Genomic DNA, 24,218 nt, shown 5'->3' on the forward strand with positions numbered 1-24,218 from the left:
TGTTGTTTTTGTTCAGGTTGCTGCTGTGGCGCAGAGGATGTGCAGAAACCCATTGAACAGAACGGTTCTGTACGAATGTCACAGGCAAGGAATCCCAAGGCATCTTCATCTTCTCAGAAGAGCCACCCCTGCGCGAGTTGTGGGCCTGTCTTGAGAGAGATTTTCAACCTCGTTGGTCAGCAGGGACCACAACAGAACACAACACTGCTGAGGTGTGGCGCATGTGCAAAACGATTTCATTTCAGTGCAAACTGTCACCCATACCAGGAGCAGCAGTATATGGGACAGAAACCTTCCAGAAGTTGTGACAACAGCCCGTCATTTGTGAAGAACTGCAGGATCCATATCTCAGCGAAGCCCTTTACCTGTGGTGAAGCTGAGAATGATTTCCTGGCCATCTTGGAACATCAGCACCAACCGAACACCCATAAAGTGAAGGAGCCAAAAAAAGGCACCCAGTGGGAAGCATTTGAAAGCAGAAAAAATCATTACACTTCTGGGCCAGGCGAGAAAGCCTTTAACCCCCAACACATACTTGCTGAGGAACAGGAGGTTCGTACTGGGAAACAATGTTTTGTGTGCAGTGAATGTGGAAAAACATTCACGTACAAATCCTCATTTGCTAGGCACTGCAGAGGTCACAGTGGGAAAAGTTTCCATGCGTGTGATGAAAGTGAAAAATCCTGTAATGAAAGCTCAACTCTCTGTTGGCATCAAAAAAGTCCTACAGGAACAAGGCAGTACAGGTGTATCAAATGTGGAAAATCCTTGAGCCATAAATCTGTCCTCATTTGTTCCCAGATACAGGAAAGTGCAGGAAACAATGACATGTGCAGTGAACGTGCCCAATCTTTTAGTCATAGCTCGGTGTTTATTCAAAATCACAGCGTTCGCACTGGGAAAAAACCTTTTGAATGCAGTGATTGTGAAAAGTGTTTTAAATGGAGGTGGACACTTGTTCGACACCAGAAAACTCACTCAGATGAAAGGACTTATGTGTGTAGTGAGTGTGGGAAATCTTTTTACGATAGATCGAACCTTGTTCGACACCAGAAAACTCATAGAGAAGTAAGGCCTTATGAGTGTAGTGAGTGTGGGAAATCTTTTATGAGCAGTACTCAACTTCGTAATCATCAGAGAATTCACACTGGGGAAAGGCCATATAAATGCAGTGAATGTGGGAAATCTTTTATTACTAGTACTAAACTTCGTAATCATATGACAGTTCACACTGGAGAAAGGCCATATGACTGTAGTGAATGTGGGAAATCTTTTATGAGCAGTACTCAACTTCTTTATCATCAGAGAATTCACACCGGGGAAAGGCCATATGATTGCAGTGAATGTGGGAAATCTTTTATTACTAGTACTAAACTTCGTAATCATCAGACAATTCACACTGGAGAAAGGCCATATGAGTGCAGTGAATGCGGGAAATCTTTCATGGATCGTTCTAAACTTCGTAATCATCAGAGAATTCACACTGGAGAAAGGCCATATCACTGCAGTGAATGTGGGAAATCTTTTATCAACAGTACTCACCTTCTTTATCATCAGAGAATTCACACTGGAGATCGGCCATATGCCTGCAGTGAGTGTGGGAAATCCTTCATGTGTCGTTCTAAACTTCGTAATCATCAGAAAATTCACACTGGAGAAAGGCCATATGACTGCAGTGAATGTGGGAAATCTTTTATAAGTAGGACTCAACTTAATAATCATCAGAGAATTCACGCTGGAGAAAGGCCATATGAGTGCAGTGAATGTGGGAAATCTTTCATCTATCGTTATAAACTTCGTAATCATCAGAGAATTCACACTGGAGAAAGGCCATATGACTGCAGTGAATGTGGGAAATCTTTCATGGATCGTTATAAACTTCGTAATCATCAGAGAATTCACACTGGAGAAAGGCCATATGACTGCAGTGAATGCGGAAAATCCTTTATCACTACTGGTAAACTTCATTATCATCAGAAAATTCACACTGGAGAAAGGCCATATGACTGCAGTGAATGTGGGAAATCTTTCGTGTATCGTTCTGTACTTCTCAGGCATCTCAGAATTCACACTAGACAAAAGCCTTAAGAGTGCTGGGAAATTGCAATGTCTTGTTCAATGTAGCAACCTGAAGGCAAGTATTTGAAGTGCCAGCTGTCCAAATTGAAATGTGACATATCAATATCCACAGTGTGGAAATTTCTTATAGTTTTCATTTATATAGAGAAGTCTCTGTAGATATGTTGCTCTTTCTGACTTACCCATGGCTTCTTCTAGGTTTATGGTGCAGCTCCATCTGTCACTATAGTCCTTTCATCTTTACGACAGTGCAGGTCCACAGCATCGGCATCATTCAGCAACCTAATGTGCTTAGGGCAGCTGACCTCTGGTCTCATAAATTTTGTAGCAAAATGGAAAAGACTGGAGCCACAACGGAATCAGCTTTGTTTTATTAGTAATTTGGGTATGGACTTGGTTCTTAGTTACCCTAGAGAAGGTCATGAGTTCTGTACTTAGCTTTCAGAGAAATGACTACTTGTACCGGAATATGTTCATCTCAGGCGATATTTGTGACGAGATTTCTAGTTTATGAACTTGTGAAGCACCTACTGCACATTGAGTTGGCTTGTTCAATAATTCAGGCTTTTTTCTTTGTTTTATTTTTTTTTAAAGATTTTATTCATTTGATTTTAGAGAAGAAAAAAGGGAAGCAGGAAGAGGTGAGAAATATTGTTTCGTTGCCTCTTTCACACACCTGAACGGGAACTGAACCCACAACTTATGCGTGTGCCCTGACCGTGAATAGAACTTGTCACCCTTTCCTTTGTTGGACATCACCCAACTAACTGAGACTCGCTGGTCAGTCCTTCCTGTCTTAAGTTTCTTTAATTTTGTTCTTTTTACTCTATAGGGTAGTTTATTAACTGATTTGGGCTGTACAAACATGAAGAGGTAGACAATATTATAGGGTCTTGAATTTCTCTGCTTTTGGGCGGACTGTATGATGGCATGAAATAAATGGGCAGTTGTCAGCAACTTTGTATAGCTGTCCACATCCCCCTAGAATGGAGGGACTGATGTTCTGGTCCTGATTTGGATGCTGTAAGTTTTAGGAGTCTTAGAGGGGCACCTGAGGAGAAAGAAGGTATGAGAACCGCAGGCAACTATCAGTGTAGCCTGTTCTTTCCTTTCCTGACAGCGATATCACAGATTATACCTACACTGTTGTGGGTATATCTTCCCCTGTCTCCAGAAAGTCGTATGACCTGTTGCCCACTGTTTGTTGGGATAGTGTCACTGGTTGAAAACTGGGTCCAAGGAAAACCATAGTTGCTACAGAAACACCAGCCTATTTGAGATTGGAGTAGACTGCCTCCAGCGAGATGGAACGTGCCTCTGCTAAACATACATCCAGAATTGTTTCTGTGACTGTGACTGCATGAACAGTCTACACAGATCTGCGGACTCTTCAGGCATGATTATTATATGTAGCTGACATCACTGTGGGCAAAACAAAAATAATCTGAGGGTTTTGTGGATTCTGGTAACCACTCAGTGATGTCCACCTCAAAGACATTCCTACAGAGCATAAAAGAAGATAAGGGGACCATCCTTCAGGTATTTGGTTCTTGACACAGGCACCATTCCTGTGGACTCAAGTGTAAATGTTCATTATTCACCATATTTCATCGGACTGATGCAATACTGACCATAGAGGGGCTGAGGAAAGAGATGGTGGAGTCATTGTAGTGCTAAACCTATTTTCTATGATGATTGGGACACAAAGTTTGCTTTTGTAATATTTAGGCACTTTTTAAAATGTCACTAGCAATTTACATGTACTATCTCCATGTGTATAAAGTTCAGTTTTTGAGGGTTTTTTTTTTTTTATTGTTAAAGCACTCAGGTTATTTGGGGGGAAATAAGGATCTGAAAGATGAAGTGAGATTTCCAAGGTCACACACCAGACAAGTGTCAGATTCAAGAGCTAACATTCAAACGAATGAGTCTGGTAGCACATCTGGGGACAACATCTCCACCTGTGAAGCCCTCAGCTGTGGGCACATGGCTGGGGAGGAAACGGAAGGTCAGCTGCTGGTGCTGTTTCCACTGCTGGAATTACTGTGATGATAGCTTTCCCGTTCCTCTGATGTCCCAGTGTGCTCACCGCTGGACCCAGTCTTCATGGGATCGCCATCATTGGTGTCATCTCCAGAGGGAAATTCTGTGACCCTCAGCTGCATTATGTGTGTATCAACTGAGTTTAACACAGGGCTTGGTACTAATGAGGCCTTGGTGATTCAGGCCTTCTTCTTCCCCTTCACCTGCATTATATGTGACGGGCGTGGATCCCATTCACTGTGGTGAATTTGATGCCTCAGTAGACTGGTCATGGGCTGTTGGTATATGCCTTTGACACTAACCCTGCTGGACTGTGGACACGTGGATACGAACCCTGAAACTGTATTTATATATATTACTCGAGGTCTGCAGAAATGGTCTTCTTAGTGTTTTGCTCCTCCATTTTCCATTTGGGGACTCACTGGCAATGTGATTCTGTCCTTTGTCCAGAGCGGCTGGAGTAGACTCTGTCTTCCCTGCAGCCCTGACATCTTCTGAACCCACCTCTCCGTTTCCAGTGTCCCCGTGTGTGCACCAGGGCTGTTTGTGTAAGAACATGGTCCTGAATGTAAACCCTGACTTAAGTGTCCAGTACTCTCTGGCCTCAAGTGAGATTCTTCCTCCCAATTTTATGAGAAGGGAGGCAATGAGCCAAACCAGGTGGGGTCATTGTTTCCACAGCTCAGGAGATTTGAGGGTGATGGGCATTTCTTACGGAAGACAGGATTGCACAGCATCCCTGATGACACGTTTGCCATTGGTGCTCTGTGGCTGGGTACCTTCCTGAACCATACAATCCATTTAAAAGGCACCAGGTGGCATGTATGGACACCCTCAGAAATCTCACCCCTTTTCCTTTGTCATTCCAGCCTCACTGCTCTCAGGAGAATGCCTTGGATTAGTGCTGAATTTCTGAAACCTTTTTAAGTGTCGCTGATTTTTAATTTCAACAGATGTAGCTGCCCTGAGTAGGTCTTATGAGCTCTCTGGTACTTTAGAGCATTGTGTTCAGGTGATTGTGTTTTCCTTTTTATATTATTATTTGGTTTTCTTTTGTTATTGTTATATTACAGTTGTCCCACTTTTTCCCCCAGTTGCTCTGCACTGGACTGTCCACCCCCCACTCCCACATTCAGTCCCCACCTTGTTCTCGAAGTGCATGGGTCATTTATTCAGAACATTTTATTTTCAGGTATGCATCATTGTGGCACGTCAGACTGGTTTTCCAGCTAAACAACTTTTAGAAATAGACTTTTTAGGACTCAAGTGATAAAAGAAATACTAACTTTAGGTAATTTTAAATTACATTTTGTTCATTTTTCGAGAGAGGGAAAGAAAGGGAAAAAGAGAAGGAGAAAGGATTGATGTGTGAGAGACATCAGTCGGTTGCCTCTTGCAAACCTCTAAATGGGTAGTTGGCTCCCAACCCAGGCATATTCCGTGACTGAGATTCAAAGTGGTGACTTTTTGGTTTGCTGGCCAGTACTCAATCCATTGAACCACAGCAGCAAGGGCTAAATGTAGGTCATTTTAAAGGGAATAATGACCATGGTCATAGCCAGTTTCCCCTAAGAGCAGCCTGGGAATCTAATTAGTGGCAGGTACAGTCTGATTATCTAGTTATTTGTATTATACAGTTTTTTGGCATGTTTTGAACAGGTGTCATGGTTAATTTTTAACTCCCATCTTCATCAAAGACGTGAGTAAAATGCACTGCATTTGTAACTTCTGCTTTAATCAGGTCAAATACACATATCCAACAATTGTTCTAAAGACACTAAGGTTCACTGAAAAACTAAAAACATTATCTTCATGCTCTTCATTTCCTAAGGTACAAAGTTGTCAGATCATGTACACCTGGACTTTGGTCATCAACCTAGCCGTGGACTTAGCCATTCCCAAAAGATATGTTGATATACTGAAACTTTCCCAGAGAAAATGCTAATAGATTTAGTCCTATATATCAACTAAGCTGGTGTGGGTGGGGGAAAGCAATGAGATGGAAATGACCTACTGAATATGTCGATAAGGAAACTCCCCCTTATGGGAAGGTGTATAAAACAGGTGCCTGCAGAAGTGCCGGAGTGGATTCCTACAGGCCCACTAGGAGGGCCAGGAGCCATCCCCACTACCACCACCCCCGCTGCAATTTCCCTTGCTCCTACCAGCCATTGAATCAGTCCAGGGAATTGCCTTTCCCCTTTCCCCTTCCTTTGTTCCCTCAATAAACCAGTTATCTGTTGCCACGGAAGTCTGGGCGATTTCTCAGAGCAGGGCTGCCTTGTCAAAAGTTTTTAGGGTGAGCATCTGGAAGCTCTGTATTTCCTCAGTGGTCAGATCAAGAACATTCCAGACAGGTGTAGGGGACTCAGGGATGGGCAGATATGGAGCCCTAAAGCAAGTGGATCAGGTATCACCATGCCTTTTAGTTCTTCAAACATGCCCTCTGGCTTTATTTCTATTTAAGTTCTGACTGAAAAAAATGTTTTTGTCCATTTCATTTCTTACTGAATATGCTGGCATATGGTCTACTTTTTCAAAGACATGTATCAGAACATATGGTCATGTAGCAAGTTTACATTGGCTGCCAAGATGCTGTAGTTTTTGCATCCTTGATGGCTGGAAGGTGGGCAGCTAAACCTGAGATAACAGGTTTGGATTTAACCATGTAATGTCCTCGCTGGGAAATAATGAGCATTGCTGCTCTGAATGCAGCGACTGTGTTTCCATGGGGACTGGAGATTATTTCTGGAAGTATTTGGAGTGAGCAAACTACAGAAAGATATTAATATTGACCACACCGAAAGCAATTTTTGTTGGGGGATAAAAATTTAAATACGTTTCTGGCAGAGTTTGAAACTATAACTACATCAGGAATTGAACTACATTTGGTATCGATGGCTTGTAGCATGAGTGATGCCGTTTTTTCCCTGTGGTTTTATTTGTTATTATTGAGAGAGACAGAAGATAAACAACCATTTGTTGTTTTACATATTCATGCACTCATTGATTGTTTTATTTGTCCTTATGGGATTGAACCTGAATTTTGACCTACAAGGATGATGTTCTAACCAACTGAGTAACCAGCCAGGGCTGCCTTGTGGTTTTTTGTTTAAAATACTCTGTTGTGTCCTGGTTGGGTAGATCACTTCGTTGTATCATGGTTTCACATACCAAAAGTTTGCAAATTTGATTCTCAGGTTACTTACCTTGGTTTCAAGTTCAATCCTTGATCAAAGCACATCTGGAAGGCAAAATTTATCCTTCTCTCTTTCTTTCCAGTCCTGTTTCTCTAAAAAAGTTAATAAAATTATCCTGTGTGAACATTGTGTAAGTAAGAAATAACAAAGTAGTGTCTTGTTCTGAAGCACAGATAACACCTGGACATGCAATTGGTATCTGAAGGGGGGAGGGGCAGTCTTGTGGGACTGAGCCCTGAAGGTGTCTTCAGGTAGATACTGTTACGGTGCCTGTTGAGTTTCGGGCGCATTTAACAAGCGAAGACCTTGCCTCCGGGCAGCAGCAGCGCTTTTCATGATCAATCTGGTTGCAAACACTGCGATTGCTCAGGGAGGGGAACTCCTTTCCCTGTAGTGTCTAGAGCGCTGCGAACTACATTGCCCATAAGAACATGCGTTGAGTTCAGCCAATTACAGATCAAATTAAAGTCATTTTCGTAGTATTTATCCACTTCGGGCGTGACTTCCGGGATGCTCTCTCTGACGGCCATTAATACCGCTGTGGGGGTTCAGCAACGGTCGTTTCGCTGCGGCCCTGGACCGGGATGGCTGTGTCCTGCGCGCCTTCCGTTCCCGCTGCCCTCGCCGGGCTGTTCCCACACAGTCCGATGGCGGCCGCCGCGCTGAGGCGCTCGGCTGTGGTGAGTGCGCGTCTCCAGCGCCGTCCCTGGGCCCCCCTCCGCCTACCGAGGCGCCGAGCCCAGGTGCGGGGCGCCTGTCAGGTCCCGCGGCCCAGGCCCCCGCGGGCGGCGTTTAGGTGGCGGAGCGCAGTCGCTGTTGGGACTGCTGTTACCTGGTCAGAGAGAGCAGGGTGCGGGATGCGGAGGGTGTCCGTGCTCGGCACCTCAGGAGGGCGCTGCGCGCGGAGATGCCGGTGAGGAGGGAGGCGGTCTCGGTCACTGAGGCCGGTGACGAGGCTCCGATGGGGTGAGTGGCCGGGAGGGTCCTGGAGGCAGCGGAGGAACTGAGGTGACAGGACCCCGAGGGCAGAGCTCCTGCCTGTTCGCCGCTGCAGGACCCACCCAGGTGTGTGCTGTGCGCTGTCGGGGCCTGAGGGGTTTCGGTCTTGCTGGTGGGTAAGGCCTGGGGCAGACGGGTCACCTCTGAGTGTCACTGCGCCCGGCGTGGACACCGTCAGGGCTGGGGTTAACAGTGGAGCAAGCCCGCTGTGGCTGCTGAGTAGGCACACGGGTGGAAGGGGGTCGTGGGCGTCTGACGGTCACATGGGCTTCTGGGAGGAGAATGCCAAGCGAGAGTCAGCTGCGCAGAGGAGGCCGTCAGAGCAGCCCCTCCACAAATGCGGGGCTGGGGGAGCTCTGCCGGGGACCGAGGGTGTGAGAGGAACAACCTACAGAACGTGTGGGTGTAGAGAAAGTGTGAGTTATGGCCCCAGGGCCCTTGTATTGGGGTGAAGGGTGAAGCCTGAGCCCACCTTTGTCTGTGTCTTGTCACAATCTGGAGACCCCAGGGGGAATTAATTCCGGGGTGGGTGGGGCCCTACAAGCCAGGAGCATAATTGGATCACATCTGTGCGTTCCTGCGTGATGTGGCTGAGTGCTGAACATAAGGAATAAAGGGGACACTGAGGAAAGGGTGGGCACGCGTGGCAGCTGGTTATGGAATTCCTCTGAGGTGGGGAGCTTTGGAGGAGGACGAGGTGGGATGGATGTGCGGGGACGTGTGTTGTGGACTCTCAGAGTCAGAATTTTCATGTTTCTTCCTGTCCCCATTGTAACAGGCCAGCGTGACGTTTGAGGACGTGGCCGTGCACTTCTCCTTGGAGGAATGGAGGCTGCTTGATGAGGCCCAGAGACGCCTGTACCTGCGTGTGATGCTGGACAACTTTTCACTTATATCGTCTCTGGGTAAGAGCCACAGCCTCACCAGTGACTTGGGCTGGACTCTACTTCATTCACCCCAAGACCTTTCTCAGTCCGCAGGTGTGGTCACAGGCACTGCTGGCTGTTCCCCTCTCCGGGTAGTTGCTGCACTGCTGGGGCCGGTTTGCACCGCCCTCTTCTCTGATGATGCTTGTCTTCTCAGTGTCTGCGTGAATGTGTCCAGATCCGTAGCACTTCTGCATCCAGGGTTGATTCCTTCTTTTAGGTGTCATTTCCTCCTGCCTGGCACGGCCAGGAGTGGCAGGGTTGTCATGGTCATTACTCAATTGAACCATGTGCCCCTTTTTAACACTCTCCTGCCCAGTGTGCAGTGCTTAGGTCTGTTTTCCTTTTGGTAAAGCCTTGTTGCGATATAAACTTGTATATATTAAAGTGGACAATCTGCTGATTTTATATTTTGTGAAATGATTGCCACAGTGAAGTTAATTGACCATCCATCACTACATAAGTTTGTCTCATTTTTTCATTCATGCTTAAGATGCTTAATATCTACTCAGTTTCTGAGGGTGGACACAGAGTGTGGGAAGCCGGTTCATGAGTTGGAGCTGTCATATCCCCTCCTTTCCCACTTGTCAATGAAACCAGTAAAGGCCATTCATACTGTATCATAAGGGAGTAAAATAAATAAGTAAATAATAACATTTCCTGAGTAAATTTTAGCTACATTACATTTTGAACTATAGTCACCATGCTCTTAACGATATCCTCAGAATTTAACATTTTCTCTTTTATTTCTTTTGAAGATTTTTTTATTTACTTTTAGAGAGAAGGGAAGAGCAGAAGAAATAGATACAGCATTGGTTGCCTTCTCGTATGTCTGCAACCAGGGACCTGGCCTGTAACCCAGCCATGTGCCCTGACAGGGAAATGGAACCAGCAACCTTTTGGTTTCCATGCCAGCACTCTTACTCTGAGCCACACTAACCAGGGCTCACTCATCTTTTTTTTTTTTTTCCCCAATAACGGGACACATAAAAAGTCTTTTATTAATACTCTCATGAAAATCTGCATCATCACCAGAGATAAAGTTACTGAAGAATCTTTACTCTTTCCTTTCGCCAGCACCAACATTTGCCTTTGCAGTCCCCCTGACTTTCTTCATTCTGTTCTTGCGTTCCTTTCTCTATTTTCGTTCGGTCTTCTTCTTCTCATATAGGCCATGTCTTGCAATTAATTCTGTGTTTGGGTTTGTTTTTCTTTGGATAATCCAAGGAATCATAAATCACGCCTAAGCAATTGTCTTCCCACCACCAAAATTGGTTCTGAATGGGAACACAAAGATGATATATGGTTTGGTCTTATACATTTTGGCTAGTTTTTTCTGAATTTCTGTCTTGGGTACTTTTACCTTGCAAGGGTAATGGAACTGAATGATTATTTGTTTCCCCTGAAGAAATCTGCTGGTCATGAATTTCTTCGTCCAGATAGTCACTGTGTCATTCATGATGGCAGCTAATTCTCAAGCAGCAAGGGAGGACAGGCTCACTCATCTTTAAAAGGAATGTTTATATCTTTTGACAAACAGGTTTCCATTTGTCCCTATATTCCAGATCCTCGCATTGTACAGTTTTTTAACTAATTTTGAATTTTTTAAAAATAAGTATTTAATTTCTTTATTTTCATAGAGGGTGAAGGAAAGAGAACGAGAGAATGAGATACATGAATGTGGGGGATAAACATCAGTAGGTTGACTTGCATGGTCCCAACCAGGGACCTGGCCCACAGTCCCAGCCTGTGCCCTGACTGGGACTCAAACTGGCAAACTTTCAGTTCGTAGGACTGTGATTAATTCAGTGAGCCCCACCAGGCAGGGCTTTTAAAAATTTCATACATAGTGAACGAGGGTCCCATTATATCTCCATCTGTACCAATACTTTTCTCTTTGGATCATAGCCATCTTATCAAGAGAGAGTGGAATCATTATAGTTTTGATTTGCATGTTTTTTATGATTAGTGAGAAAGAACATTTCTTATGTATATCAGTTGGCCATTTTTCCATCTTTGATAAGATATTTAGATGATAAGCTACTTTAGCTTCACTTTGTCTGGGAAGTACTTCATCTGCCATTCCATTTCAAATGATAGCTTTGGTAGATATCCTAGTTGCAGTTTGCCTTTCATCACATTGAATACTGCTTGGCACTCCCTTCCTCCCTGCAAATATCCTCTGAGAAATCAGCTGATAGTCCTATAGGTACCCCCCTGTAAGCAACTCTCCGCCTCTCTCTTGCTTCCCCTAGAACTCTGTCTTTATCTTTCACCTTTGGCATCTGAGTAATGATGCTTCTAGGTGTGGTTTGCTCTGGGTCCAGCTCTCCTGGGATCCTCTGTGCTTTCTGGACCTGTATGTCCATCTCCTTCACCAAATTTGGGAATTTTTCCTCATTGTTTTCAATTCTTGCTTCCCCATTCTGTACTGGTTGTCTTTTTTTCTTCATTGTATTTGAAATCATTAATTTGAACCACTGTTTTCTTCCCTTCGCCATTGGTTTTATGTGGATTTTCCTTTGTTTCACGTAGCATAGCCTTCACTTCTTCTCTTATGCGTTATCCGTACTCAAGCATATCTGTCAAGCTTGTGAGCATCTTTATCAGCAGTGTTTTGAATTCTGCGTCTGTTAGGTTGTCTGTCTCCTCATCTGTTAGGTTGTCGATCTCCTCATTGCTTAGTTCTCCCACTTGTACCTTTATCTGTTTCACCTTTTAGGCCATACTTCCACTCATTCTGACAGGATCCTGTGTTTGTTTGCCTCCATGTCCCAGGTAGAGCTGTCGTTCCTGTTAAGTTGTAAGGGGCAGAACCTTAACGATTCTTCAGTACACGGCGACCTGTTTCACCATGATGTGGCACTGTATGTGGGGGAGGGGTTCAAGAGGGTAGAATGCTGCCAGCCCAGCACTCGCCCCCTTTTCAGGCACCTCTCCCACTTCCTCATTGGAGTGACACCTCTCTAGCTGCTGCCCTGGCCATCCTTCCCAGAGTGGGTGGGTCTGCGGACATTTTAGGACTGTGGGGTCCCTTTAAAAAAGCAGACTCTGCTGAGTCTGGCAGTTTCTGCCTCCACCCCAACCCCCACTGATCTGTACAGTCAGAAACAATGAGGCTTAATTTTCCCCAGTGCTGGGACTGTGAGCAGTGAGGCCCGGTAGGAGCTGGGAATGCTCTCCAAGTGTCCCTCCTGACTTTTTAAAACGTGGGACTGCGCTTTCTGCTGACCAGCTGCTACTGCTGCCACTGCTGCTTCTGCCGCTGCTGCCACCACACCGTGTCCTCTCTGCCCCGGCTCCGCCCCTCCCAAGTGCCTGGATGAGTATTTCTTCTTTATATCTTTGTCTACCGGACTTCCATGCAGTTTGATTTTCTAGAACTTATGGTTGCCTCTAGTTTTGAGGTAGTTGTATTACTTCTTAGTTCTGGAGGGAGACACAGCGTGTCTGTGTACACCTCCATCTTGTCCAGAAGTCTGTTTCTTGTAGGTGCATATTCAGTTTTCTCAGTACCATTTTTTGAGGAAACTATTCTTTCCCAGTGTTGTGTTCTTGGTGTCCTTGTGAAAGAGAAACTGACCATATATGTGGGTTTATTTCTGTGCCGTTTATATTTTCTTTCTTAGATCTGTGTGTCTGTATTGTATTTGTGTCTGTCTTGATTACTGTTATTTTACAAGTATGGTTTAAATCATGAAGTATGATGTCTCTAACTCCATCGTTGATCTTCTTGCTCAAAATGCTGTGACTATTAGAGCTCATTTGTGGTTTCAATTTCAGGATTCTTTTTTCCTTCTGATAAACGTGCCATTGGATTTTGGTAGAGATTTTAATAAATCAGTACGTTGCTATGCTTAGTAGAGATATTTTAACAGTAATAATTCTTCCAATCCAAGAATGCAGGATATGTTTTCATTCATTTGTGTCTTCAGTTTCTTTCATTGGTGTCTTACAGATTTGAGAGTCCAGGTCTTTCAAGCCCTTGATGAAGTCGAATCCTAAATGTTTTATTATATGTGTGGGGTGTTTTTTTCTTTTTTTAGGGTTTTTAAAACTTATTTTTCAAGAGAGGGGAAAGGAGGGAGAAAAAAAGGGAGAAAACGACAGTGTGTGATTCCCTCTTATGTGCCCCCAGCTTGGGACCCGGCTTGTACCTCAGGCATGTACCCTTCCTGGGGATCAAACCGGCGACCTTTGGTTCACAGGTCAGTGCTTAATCCACTGAGCCACACCAGTCAGGGCTGTTTATTGTTTTTAATGCTTTTGTAAATGAGATTTCTTAATTATTGAGATATTTTATTGTGTGTAGATGAACTGATTTTTTATAAACACTTGGGGTTCTGCAAATTTTCTGAGCATGTTTATTCAATTTGGCAGGGTTTTTTTGTTTTTTTGTGGGGTTTTTTTTTTTTTGGTAGAGTTTTTTAGGATTTTCTTTGCTTAAGATCATGTTGTCTATAAACACAGGGAGTTTTACCTCTTTCTAATTTGGCTATCTTCATTTCTTTTTCCTGCCTCCTTTTTTGAGCTAGAACATCCAGTACTATTTTTGAAAAGCCATGATGGGGGTACGCATCCTTCACTTGTTCCTGATCTTAGAGAAAAAGCTTATGCTTTGTCACTGTTGAATATGCTGGTAGCTGTTGGTTATCACATAGGGCCCTTTAGACATTGAAGTATATACCTTCCACACCTGAATTTTTTTTAATTGATTTTTTTAAGAGAAAGAGAATAAGGAAGACAGAATCAAACTTTAATTTGTTTTTCCACTGATTTCTACATTCATTGGTTGCTTCTTGTATGTGCTCTGATCCTGGATCAAAACTGCAACCTTGGTGTATCGGGATGGTACTCTTAACTAACTGAACTACCCTGCCAGGGCCTCTACAGGTAACATGAATGGAACTAGAGAGAATTATGTTTAGCGGCATAAGCCTGGCAACAAAAAACAAATACCATATGATATCACCTAGTACAGGAAACTAATGAACAACACAAACAAAAGAGAATTGAACCAGAGGCATGTAAACTAGTAGCAGACTTAACAGTTATAAGGCGAAGAGGTGGAAGGAGAGAACGCGGGTAAGTAAGGGAAGGGTCTAGTCAAGGAACTAGTATAAGTGACCCATGGACATGGACAACGGGATGGAACTTGACTGTAGGAGAAGTGGTGAGCTGGGTAGGGGGGGAGCAATGGGGGAGAAAGTGGGACAACTGTAATACAAAACAAGAAAAAAGAATGCTATAAGGAAAAAAATGCCTTTGAAGGTTTATAGAACCTTTCCCACTTAAAAAAGTATTCATGTAAAAAATATATATTATTATTGATAGGTACTTATTCATTGTCATTTTTCCCCTTTTTACCTTGCTCCTCTGTTTGTCTTTCTTCATCTTCTTCTGCTGAGAAATCAGCTGACAGTCTTATAGGTACTCCTTTGTAAGTAATTCTCTTCTCTCTCGCTGCATTTTAAGATTCTCTTTTTATCCTTAACCTTTGGCATTTTGATTATGATGTGTCTTGGTGTGATCCTCCCTGGGTCTCGTTTGTTTGGGACACTGGGCTCCCTGACCCGTATGTCCATTTCCTTCCCCAAATTAGGGAAGTTTTTCTTCATTATTTTTTCACATAATTTTTCAATCTCTCGTTCTCCCTCTTCCCCTCTGGCAACCCTATGATTTGGATGTTGGCACATTTATAGCTGTCCCAGAGGTTTCTAAGCATCTCCTCATTTTTTTGAATTCTCATTTCCTCCTTCTGTACTGATTGACTGTTTGATTCTTCATTATGTTCCAATTTGCTGATTTGAACCCTGGTTTCCTTTCCTTCACCACTTGTTTCATATGGATTTTCCTTTGTTTCAGCCAGGATAGCCTTCATTCTTTCCCTGTCCTGTTTAATGTTTGTTGACAGAGTTGTCAGCATCCTAATCACCAATGCCTTAAACTGTGCTTCTGCTAATCTCCTCATCTGTTAGGTGTGCTATTTGCTCATTGCTTAGTTGTGCCACTGGAACCTTGATCCGGCCCTGTTTCTGGATCATACTTCTCTGTCTCCTTATCTTTCTGTGTTTGCGCCTACACTATAGGGGGCGGAGGCTTAGGGATTCATCAGTACAGGGCGACCCGTTAAACCACGTTGTGGTGCTGTATGTGGGGGAGGGTCAGAGAGGGAACAAGGCAGCTTGCTGAGCACTTGTCTTTTTTCAAAGCGCTTTTCCCACTTTCATATGGGACTGGCAACTCTCTATCTGTTGCCTTGCCTGTCGTTCCCAGAGTAGGTGGGTGCGGGTGTTCTAGCACTGTGGAATCCCTTTAAACAAGCGGACTCTGCCGAGAGACCGGCATTTCTTCCTCTGCCTCAATCCACACTTTTTTGGACAGTCAGAAGCAATGAGGCTTGATTTTCCTTGGCGCTAGGACAGTGACTTTCGGGGTCTGGTCAGGTTCTGGGATCGCTCCCAGGTGTCCCTCCTGACTGTTTAATACGTGTAACTGCTTTCCGCCAGCCTGCTGCCGCAGCCGCAACTGCCGCCTCCACACCGCGTCCTCTCCACCCTGGCTCCGTCCTCCTACTTGTTTGGAAGAGTATTTCCTCTTTATATCTTTTTTGTTGTACTTCCATGCAGCTTGATTTCCTAGAACTTCTGGTAGTCTCTAGTTTTCAGAGAGTTGTATTCCTCCTTAGTTGTGGAGGGCAACCCTGCATGTCTCTCTAGGCCTCCATCTTGGCTGGAAGTCTGTATGTGTATTTCTTATAGACTTGTGCAGATGTCCGTAATTTCACAGAGCAGAATTTGTTGCAGTTTATGGAGAGGTTTTGGGCGAAAGAGATCTTCACCTGTGTGTGGTATCACCGTCCAGACTTGGTTGGTTGTTGCAGTTCTCAGTACAAGGCGGCCCCGCAGCTTAGTATCTGAAGCTGTGTAACCTGAGGTGAACATTAGTGAAATTGCAGGGGTCCTCAATATAAGGCTTTGGGTGTTCACACCAGAAGAGAAGGTTGCTGGGGACTTACCAGTTTTGCTGTCTCCTGGAAAATGTTTCAGCAGAGTGGTTTCCTTTTGGTGGCAAGTGCAGGGTGTCCTCATGGTGATGGTGGAATTGGTGTCTGATCTTTGGACACCTGTGGAGCAGGTGTGAATCATGATTCTAGGGTGTGAGTAGACACAAAGCAATAGCATGTATAGGGTCTTAGTTACTGAATCTCACCCAAGGGCATTGATTTTGCTGTGTAAGATGCAGTCACACGTACGTCAGGCCTGGAGCCTGTGACCAGTGCACAGGTACCCACAGAGACACAGTATCTCTGGTGTCTGAGGATCCGGCTACCCCACAGTGGTCATGGCTTCAGTTCCTGAGACATGAGCACTCAAGTGACAGTCTTGGAATCCCACCTCCAATATTGGCATTTTCTGAAGAGGTGTTGCTCTGGGTTGTGAGGTGTGGCTGCCCTGGTTCTGAAATGGGGGAGGGTTACAGCTCACCTATTTTCCCACAGGCTGCTCCTGGTGATGGCTCTTGGTGCCCTCAGTGTGAAAGCTGCTAGTATCCTCTGTGGAGCATGCAGCTGGGATCCATGCCAAAGTCACTGGGACTCCTCTGCTGTGCATATTGTGGGGGTCCTCACCTTTAGCAAGAGCTTTCAAGGGTCTCTGGCAGAGGCTCCTGGGGTTTTCTCCAGGACATTGGGAACACTATGTCACCTACCCTTCAACTGGTACATCTCGCTCCTGCCTTTCTCATTTTTTTTGTTTCTCCTGGTATGTTCACTTAGGTGATGTAACCAGCATTTCTCTGTGTATATATTCTCCTTTTTGTGCCCCACTGTGTTACTATAGTTTCTGTCTTTTTAAAAAAATTATTATATTTATTTTACTTTTAGGGAGAGTGGGGAAGAAGAGAAGGAGAGAAACTTCAGTTTTTGGTTGCATCTCGCACGACTCCAACTGGGGACCTTGCCCACAACCCAGGCATGTGCCTTGAATGGGAATAGAAACTGCAACCTTTTGGTCTGCAGGCCGATGCTCGATCCAGTGAGCCACACCAGCCAGGACATTGGTTGCTTCACCTATGTGTCCTGACCTGGAATCGTACTCACATCCTTGGCATATCTGGACAATACTGTAATCATCTGAGCTACCAAGTCAAGGCTCCTATTCCACCTTTGACACTTAGCCAACTTGTTAGTTTTACTGCGCATCACTTCCAGTGTGGTTTCCAACGCAGGGATATTTCCACCTCCGTTAATCCATGTTTTACTGGTTCTCTTACCCCTGTATCTGTATAGCACTCTTGAACATTGGCCCTCATGTGTTATGGTCTATAATGTTCACAGAATTCTTTGAACTTGTAATGAGATTGTAATGGACTTGGATGCATGCTTCTACCCAGCTTCATGTCAGCAGCAGAGAAGGATATGCTGGGAGCTGTTTCCAGAGGAAATGCATCATAGGCCCTACCTCTCTTCCTTGTGTCATGCCCTGTCCCTGCATCCTTCCTGGGTAGGGTTTCCATTATTTTGTGGCTTTGAAGCCCAGTAATGCACATAGTCAGGCAGTCATTCAAATGAAATCCCTGGTTTAGAAAGGATATTTTTGTATTCATGCCTACATGTGACACATAAATATGTGTGATAGGGTTCTCTGCTCCCTATAGTCAGGAGGTAATCCACCACTGTTGTTTTTGTTCAGGTTGCTGCTGTGGAGCAGAGGATGTGCAGAAAGCCATTGAACAGAATATTTCTGTACGAATGTCACAGGCGAGGAATCCCAAGACATCTTCATATTCCCAGAAAAGCCACCCCTGTGCGAGTTGTAGGCCTGTCTTGAGAGAGATTTTCAACCTGGTTGGCCAGCAGGGACCACAACAGAACAAAACACTGCTGAGGTGTGGGGCATGTGCAAAACGATTTCTTTTCAGTGCAAAGTGTCACCCAGACCAGGAGCAGCATATGGGACAGAAACCCTTCAGAAGTTGTGAGAACAGCCCGTCATTTGTGAAGAGCTGCAGGATCCATGTCTCAGCGAAGCCCTTTTCCTGTGGTGAAGCTGAGAAGGACTTCCTGGCCATCCTGGGACATCAGCAGCAACAGGACCATCATAAAGTGAAGGAGCCAAAAAAAGGCACCCAGTGGGAAGCATTTGAAAGCAGAAAAAGTCATTACACTTCTAGGCCAGGTGAGAAAGCCTTTAACCCCCAACACATACTTGCTGAGCAGCAGGCTGTTCATATTGCAATACAGTGTTTTGTGTGCAGTGAATGTGAAAGAACCTTCAAGTACAAATCCTCACTTGTTAGGCACTGGAGAAGCCACAGTGGGAAAACTTTCCATCTGTGTGATGAAAGTGGAAAATCCTTCAGTGAAAACTCAACTCTCCGTCCACGTCAAAAAAGTCCTACAGGAACAGGGCAGTACAAGTGCATCAAATGTGGAAAATCTTTGGGCCATAAATCTGTCCTCATTTGTTCCCAGGCACAGGGAAGTGCAGGAAACAATGACATGTGCAGTGAATGTGCCCAATCTTTTAGTCATAGCTCAGTGTTTATTCAAAATCAGAGCATTCACACTGGGAAAAAACCCTTTGAATGCAGTGATTGTGGAAAGTGTTTTAAATGGAGGTGGACACTTGTTCGACACCAGAAAACTCACACAGATGAAAGGCCTTATGTGTGTAGTGAGTGTGGAAAATCTTTTTACGATAGATCAAATCTTGTTCGACACCAGAAAACTCATACAGAAGTAAGGCCTTATGGGTGTAGTGAGTGTGGGAAATCTTTTATGAGCAGTACTCAACTTCGTTATCATCAGAGAATTCACACTGGAGAAAGACCATATGAGTGCAGTGAATGTGGGAAATCTTTCAAGCATCGATCTATACTTCGTAATCATCAGAGAATTCACACTGGAGAAAGGCCATATGACTGCAGTGAATGTGGGAAATCTTTTACCACTAGTACTATACTTCATTATCATCAGAGAATTCACACTGGAGAAAGGCCATATGATTGCAGTGAATGTGGGAAATCTTTTATTACTAGTACTAAACTTCGTAGTCATCAGACAATTCACACTGGAGAAAGGCCATATGACTGCAGCGAATGTGGGAAATCTTTCATGGATCGTTCTAAACTTCGTAATCATCAGAGAATTCACACTGGAGAAAGGCCATATGACTGCAGTGAATGTGGGAAATCTTTTATCAGCAGTACTCACCTTCTTTATCATCAGAGAATTCACACTGGAGAAAGACCATATGACTGCAGTGAATGTGGCAAATCATTCATGTGTCGTTCTAAACTTCGTAATCATCAGAGAAATCACACTGGAGAAAGACCATATGACTGCAGTAAATGTCAGAAATCTTTTATCAGTAGTACTCAACTTCATCATCATCAAAGAATTCACACTGGAGAAAGGCCATATGACTGCAATGAATGTGGGAAATCTTTCATGTATCATTATAAACTTCGTAATCATCAGAGAATTCACACTGGAGAAAGGCCATATGACTGCAGTGAATGTGGGAAATCTTTTATGCATCGTTATATACTTCGTAATCATCAGAGAATTCACACTGGAGAAAGGCCATATGACTGCAGTGAATGCGGAAAATCTTTTATCACTAGTACTAAACTTCATTATCATCAGAAAATTCACACTGGAGAAAGGCCGTTTGACTGCTGTGAATGTGGGAAATCTTTCGTGTATCGTTCCATACTTCGCAAGCATCTCAGAATTCACACTAGACAAAAGTGTTAAGTGTCCTGGGAAATTACAATGTCCTGTTCAATGTAGCAACCTGAAGGCAACTATTTGAAGTGCCATCTGTCCGAATTGAAATGTGACGTGTCAATATTCACAGTATGGAAATTTCCTATAGTTTTCATTTATATAGAGAAGTGTATGTATATATGTTACACTTTCTGACTTGCCCATGGCTCCTTCTAGGTTTATGGTGCAGCTACATTCTGTGACTATAGTCCTTTCACCTTTACCACAGTGCAGGTACACAGAGTCCGCATCATTCAGCAACCTAATGTGCTCAGGGCAGCTGACCTCTGGTCTCATACATTTTGTAGCAAAATGAAAAAGACGAGCCCCCAGGGAGTCAGCTTTGTTCTATTAGTAATTTGGACATGGACTTGGTCCTTAGTTGAGCCGGAGAGTTTATGAATTCTGTACTCAGCTCTCAGAGAAATGATTACCTGTACCGGATGTGTTCATCTCAGGCGATATTTGTGACAAAATTTCTAGTTTATGAACTTGTGAAGCTCCTGTTGCACATTGAGTTGGCTTGTTCAATAATTCAGGCTTTTTTCTTTCAGTATTTTCTTTTTTTAAGATTTTATTCATTTGATTTTAGAGAAAAAGAAAGGGAGGGAGGAAAAGGGGAGAAATATTGTTCGGTTGCCTCTTTCACTCACCCAGACGGGGACTGAACCCACAACTTAGGCATGTGCCCTGATCAGGAATAGAACTTACCACCCTTTCCTTTGTCGGACAACGCCCAACCACTTCAACCTTGATGGTGAGGACTTCCTGTCTTAAGTTTCTTTAATTTTGATTGTTCTTTTTACTCTACAGGGTAGTTTGTTAACCTATTTGTGCTCTCCAAACATGAAGAGATAAAGAATATTATAGGATCTTGAACTTTCTCTGCTTGTGGAAGGACTGTATGATGGCAGAAAGTAACTGGCCAGTTTTGACCAAATTTTGCATGGCTGTCCACAGTCTCCTAGAATGTACTGACAGACTTTCTGGTCCTGATTTGGATGCTGTGAATTTTAGGAGTCTTATAGGGGACACTGATGAGAAAGGAGGTATGAGAACCTCAGGCAACTATAAGTGTAGCCTATTTTTCCTTTACTCACAGCAATGTCACAGATTACACATGCACTGTTAAGAGTATATCTTCCCCCATCTCCAGAAAGTCACATGACCTGATGTCCACGGTTCATTGGCACAGTGTCAGTGGTTCAAAAACTGGGTCCAAGGAAAACCATAGTTGCTACAGAAACACCAGCCCATTTGGGATAGGAGGAGACTGCCTCCAGCGAGATGGAACGTGCCTCTTCTAAACATGCATCCAGAATTGTTTCTGTGACTGTGACTGCATGATCAGTCTACACAGATCTGCCAACTCTCAGGCATGATTATCTTGTGTAGCTCACATCACTGTGGGAAAAATAAAAATAATCTGAAGGTTTTTGGATTCTGGTAGCCAGTCAGTGACATCCATCTCAAAGACGTTCCTGCACAGCAGAAAAGAAGATAAGGGGACTGCACTCTAGGCATGTGAGTCCTGACTCAGGCAGCATTACTGCGGATTCAGGTGCAAACATTCATTACTCACCGTATCTGATACCATTGAAACAATACTGACCCCTAGAGGATCTGAGGAAAGAGATGGTGGAGTCATTGTAGCGTTAAACATTTTCTATGATGATTGGTACACAAAGTTTCTTTTGTAATATTGAGCCACTTTTTAAAATGTCACTAGCAATTTACATGTACTACCTCCATGTATATAAAGTTCACTTTTTGAGTGTTTTTTTTATTGTTTGTTTGTTACAACAGCCAGGTTATTTTGGGGGAAATAAGTATCAAAAAGATAAAGTGATATTTCTAAGGTCACACACCAGACAAGTGTCCGATTCAAGAGCTAACATTCAAACGAATGAATCTGGTAGCACGTCTGGGGACAACATCTCCACCTGTGAAGCCCTCAGCTGTGGGCACATGGCTGGGGAGGAAACGGAAGGTCAGCTGCTGGTGCTGTTTCCACTGCTGGAATTACTGTGATGATAGCTTTCCCATTCCTCTGACGTCCGGGTATGCTCACCACCGGCCCCAGTCTTGGGAACCTCAGCATTGCTGTCATCTCCAGGGGGAACTTCTGTGATCCTCAGCTGCATTATCTGTGTATCAACTTTGAGTTTAGCACAGGGCTTGGTACTAATGAGACCTTGGTGATTCAGCCCTGCTTTTTCCCCTACACCTGCATTATGTCTGACAGGCGTCTATCCCATCCACTGTGGTGAATTTGATGCCTCAGTTTGACTTGTCATAGGCTGTTGGTATTTGCTTTTGACACTGGCCCTGCTGGACTGGGGACAGGTAGACATGAACCCCGAAACTTTGAACTGAGAGGTGTTGCTGGAGGAGTGCAGGATATGGTTTCCCTAGTCAAATGCTCCCCTCTTTTCCATTTGGGGACTCGCTGGCAATGTGATTCTGTCCTCTGTCCAGACCGGCTGGAGTAGACCCTGCCTTCCCTGCAGCCCTGACCATCTTCTGAACCCATCTCCTCCTTTCCAGTGTCCCTGTGTCTGCATCAGCGTTGTTTGTGTAAGAACATGGTCCTGAACATAAACCCTGATTTGAGTGTCCAGTACACTCTGGCCTCAACTGAGAATTTTACTCCCAATTTTATGAGAAGGGAGCCAATTTAGCTAAACCAGGTGCGGTCATCATTTCCACAGCTCAGCCAAGTTGAGGGTGACGGCCATTTCTTACAGAAGATGGGTTTCCAGAGCACCCCTGATGATGCATTTCCCATTGCTGCTCTCTGGGTACCTTCCTGAACCACACAATTCATTTAAAAGGCACCAGGTGGCTTGTATGGACACCCTCAGAAACTCACCCCTTTTCCTTTGTCATTCCAGCCTCACTGCTCTCAGGGTAATGTCTTGGATTAGTGCCAAGTTTCTAAAACCTTTTTAAGTGTTACTGATTTTTAATTTCATCAGATGGAGCAGCCCTGAGTAGGCCTTGTGAACTCTTTGGTACTTTAGAGCATTGTGTTCAGGTGATTGTGTTTTCCTTTTTATATTATTATTTTGTTTTCTTTTGTTATTGTTCTATTACAGTTGTCCCACTTTTTCCCCCAGTTGCTCTGCACTGGACTGTCCACCCCCCACTCCCACATTCAGTCCCCACCTTGTTCTCGAAGTGCATGGGTCATTTATTCAGAACATTTTATTTTCAGGTATGCATCATTGTGGCACGTCGGACTGGTTTTCCAGCTAAACAACTTATAGAAATAAACTTTTTAGGACTCAAGTGATAAAAGAAATACTAACTTTAGGTAATTTTAAAATATATTTTGCTCATTTTTCGAGAGAGGGGAAGGAAGGGAAAAAGAGAAGGAGAAAGGATTGATGTGTGAGAGACATCAGTTGGTTGCCTCTTGCAAACCCCTAAACGGGTAGTTGGCTCCCAACCGAGGCATATTCCGTGACTGAGATTCAAAGTGGTGACTTTTTGGTTTGCTGGCCAGTACTCAATCCATTGAACCACAGCAGCAAGGGCTAAATGTAGGTCATTTTAAAGGGAATAATGACCATGGTCATAGCCAGTTTCCCCTAAGAGCAGCCTGGGAATCTAATTAGTGGCAGGCACAGTCTGATTGTCTAGTTATTTGTATTATACAGTTTTTTGGCATGTTTTGAACAGGTGTCATGGTTAATTTTTAACTCCCATCTTCATCAAAGACGTGAGTAAAATGCCTTGTATTTGTAACTTCTGCTTCAATCAGGTCAAATATACATATCCAACAATTGTTCTAAAGACACTAAGGTTCACTCAAAAACTAAAAACACTATCTTCATGCTCTTCATTTCCTGAGGTACAAAGTTTTTAGAGTGAACATCAGGAAGCCCAGTGTATTTCCTCAGTGATCAGATCAAGAACATTCCAGACAGGTGTAGGGGACTCAGGGATGGGCAGATATGGAGCCCTAAAGCCAAGTGGACGAGGTGTGACCATGCCTTTTAGTTCCTCACACACATTCCATCTGTTTTTTTTTCTATTTGGTTTCCAGCTCAAAAAAAAAAGTTTTTGTCCATTGCATTTCTTACTGAATATGCTGGCATATGGTCTACTTTTTAAAAGACACATGTATCAGGGCATTTGGTCATGTAGCAACTTTACATTGGCTGCCAAGATGCTGTAATTTTTGCATCTTTG

The 24,218-nt window shown here is 44.0% G+C and overlaps 2 protein-coding genes across 3 annotated transcripts in view; one reads left to right on the forward strand and one right to left on the reverse strand.

The window, feature by feature from the left end:
- LOC149995691 (uncharacterized) overlaps window positions 1-3,888 on the forward strand; it is a 27,343-nt gene extending 23,455 nt beyond the window's left edge. For both annotated transcript variants that reach the window (XM_090259999.1, XM_090259998.1), the window contains exon 3: window positions 17-3,888. In XM_090259999.1, the coding sequence (XP_090116125.1) occupies window positions 17-2,088 (2,072 nt within the window). In that variant the 3' untranslated portion in view covers window positions 2,089-3,888. The remainder of the gene's footprint in view (window positions 1-16) is intronic.
- The window catches only part of LOC149995687 (uncharacterized), a 276,448-nt gene that overhangs the window by 53,949 nt on the left and 198,281 nt on the right, over window positions 1-24,218 (reverse strand). The window lies entirely within an intron of this gene.

Source organism: Furipterus horrens, unplaced genomic scaffold (genome assembly GCF_987537825.1).
Source record: "Furipterus horrens unplaced genomic scaffold, mFurHor1.1.pri manual_scaffold_13, whole genome shotgun sequence".
Classification (NCBI taxonomy): Eukaryota; Metazoa; Chordata; class Mammalia; order Chiroptera; family Furipteridae; genus Furipterus; species Furipterus horrens.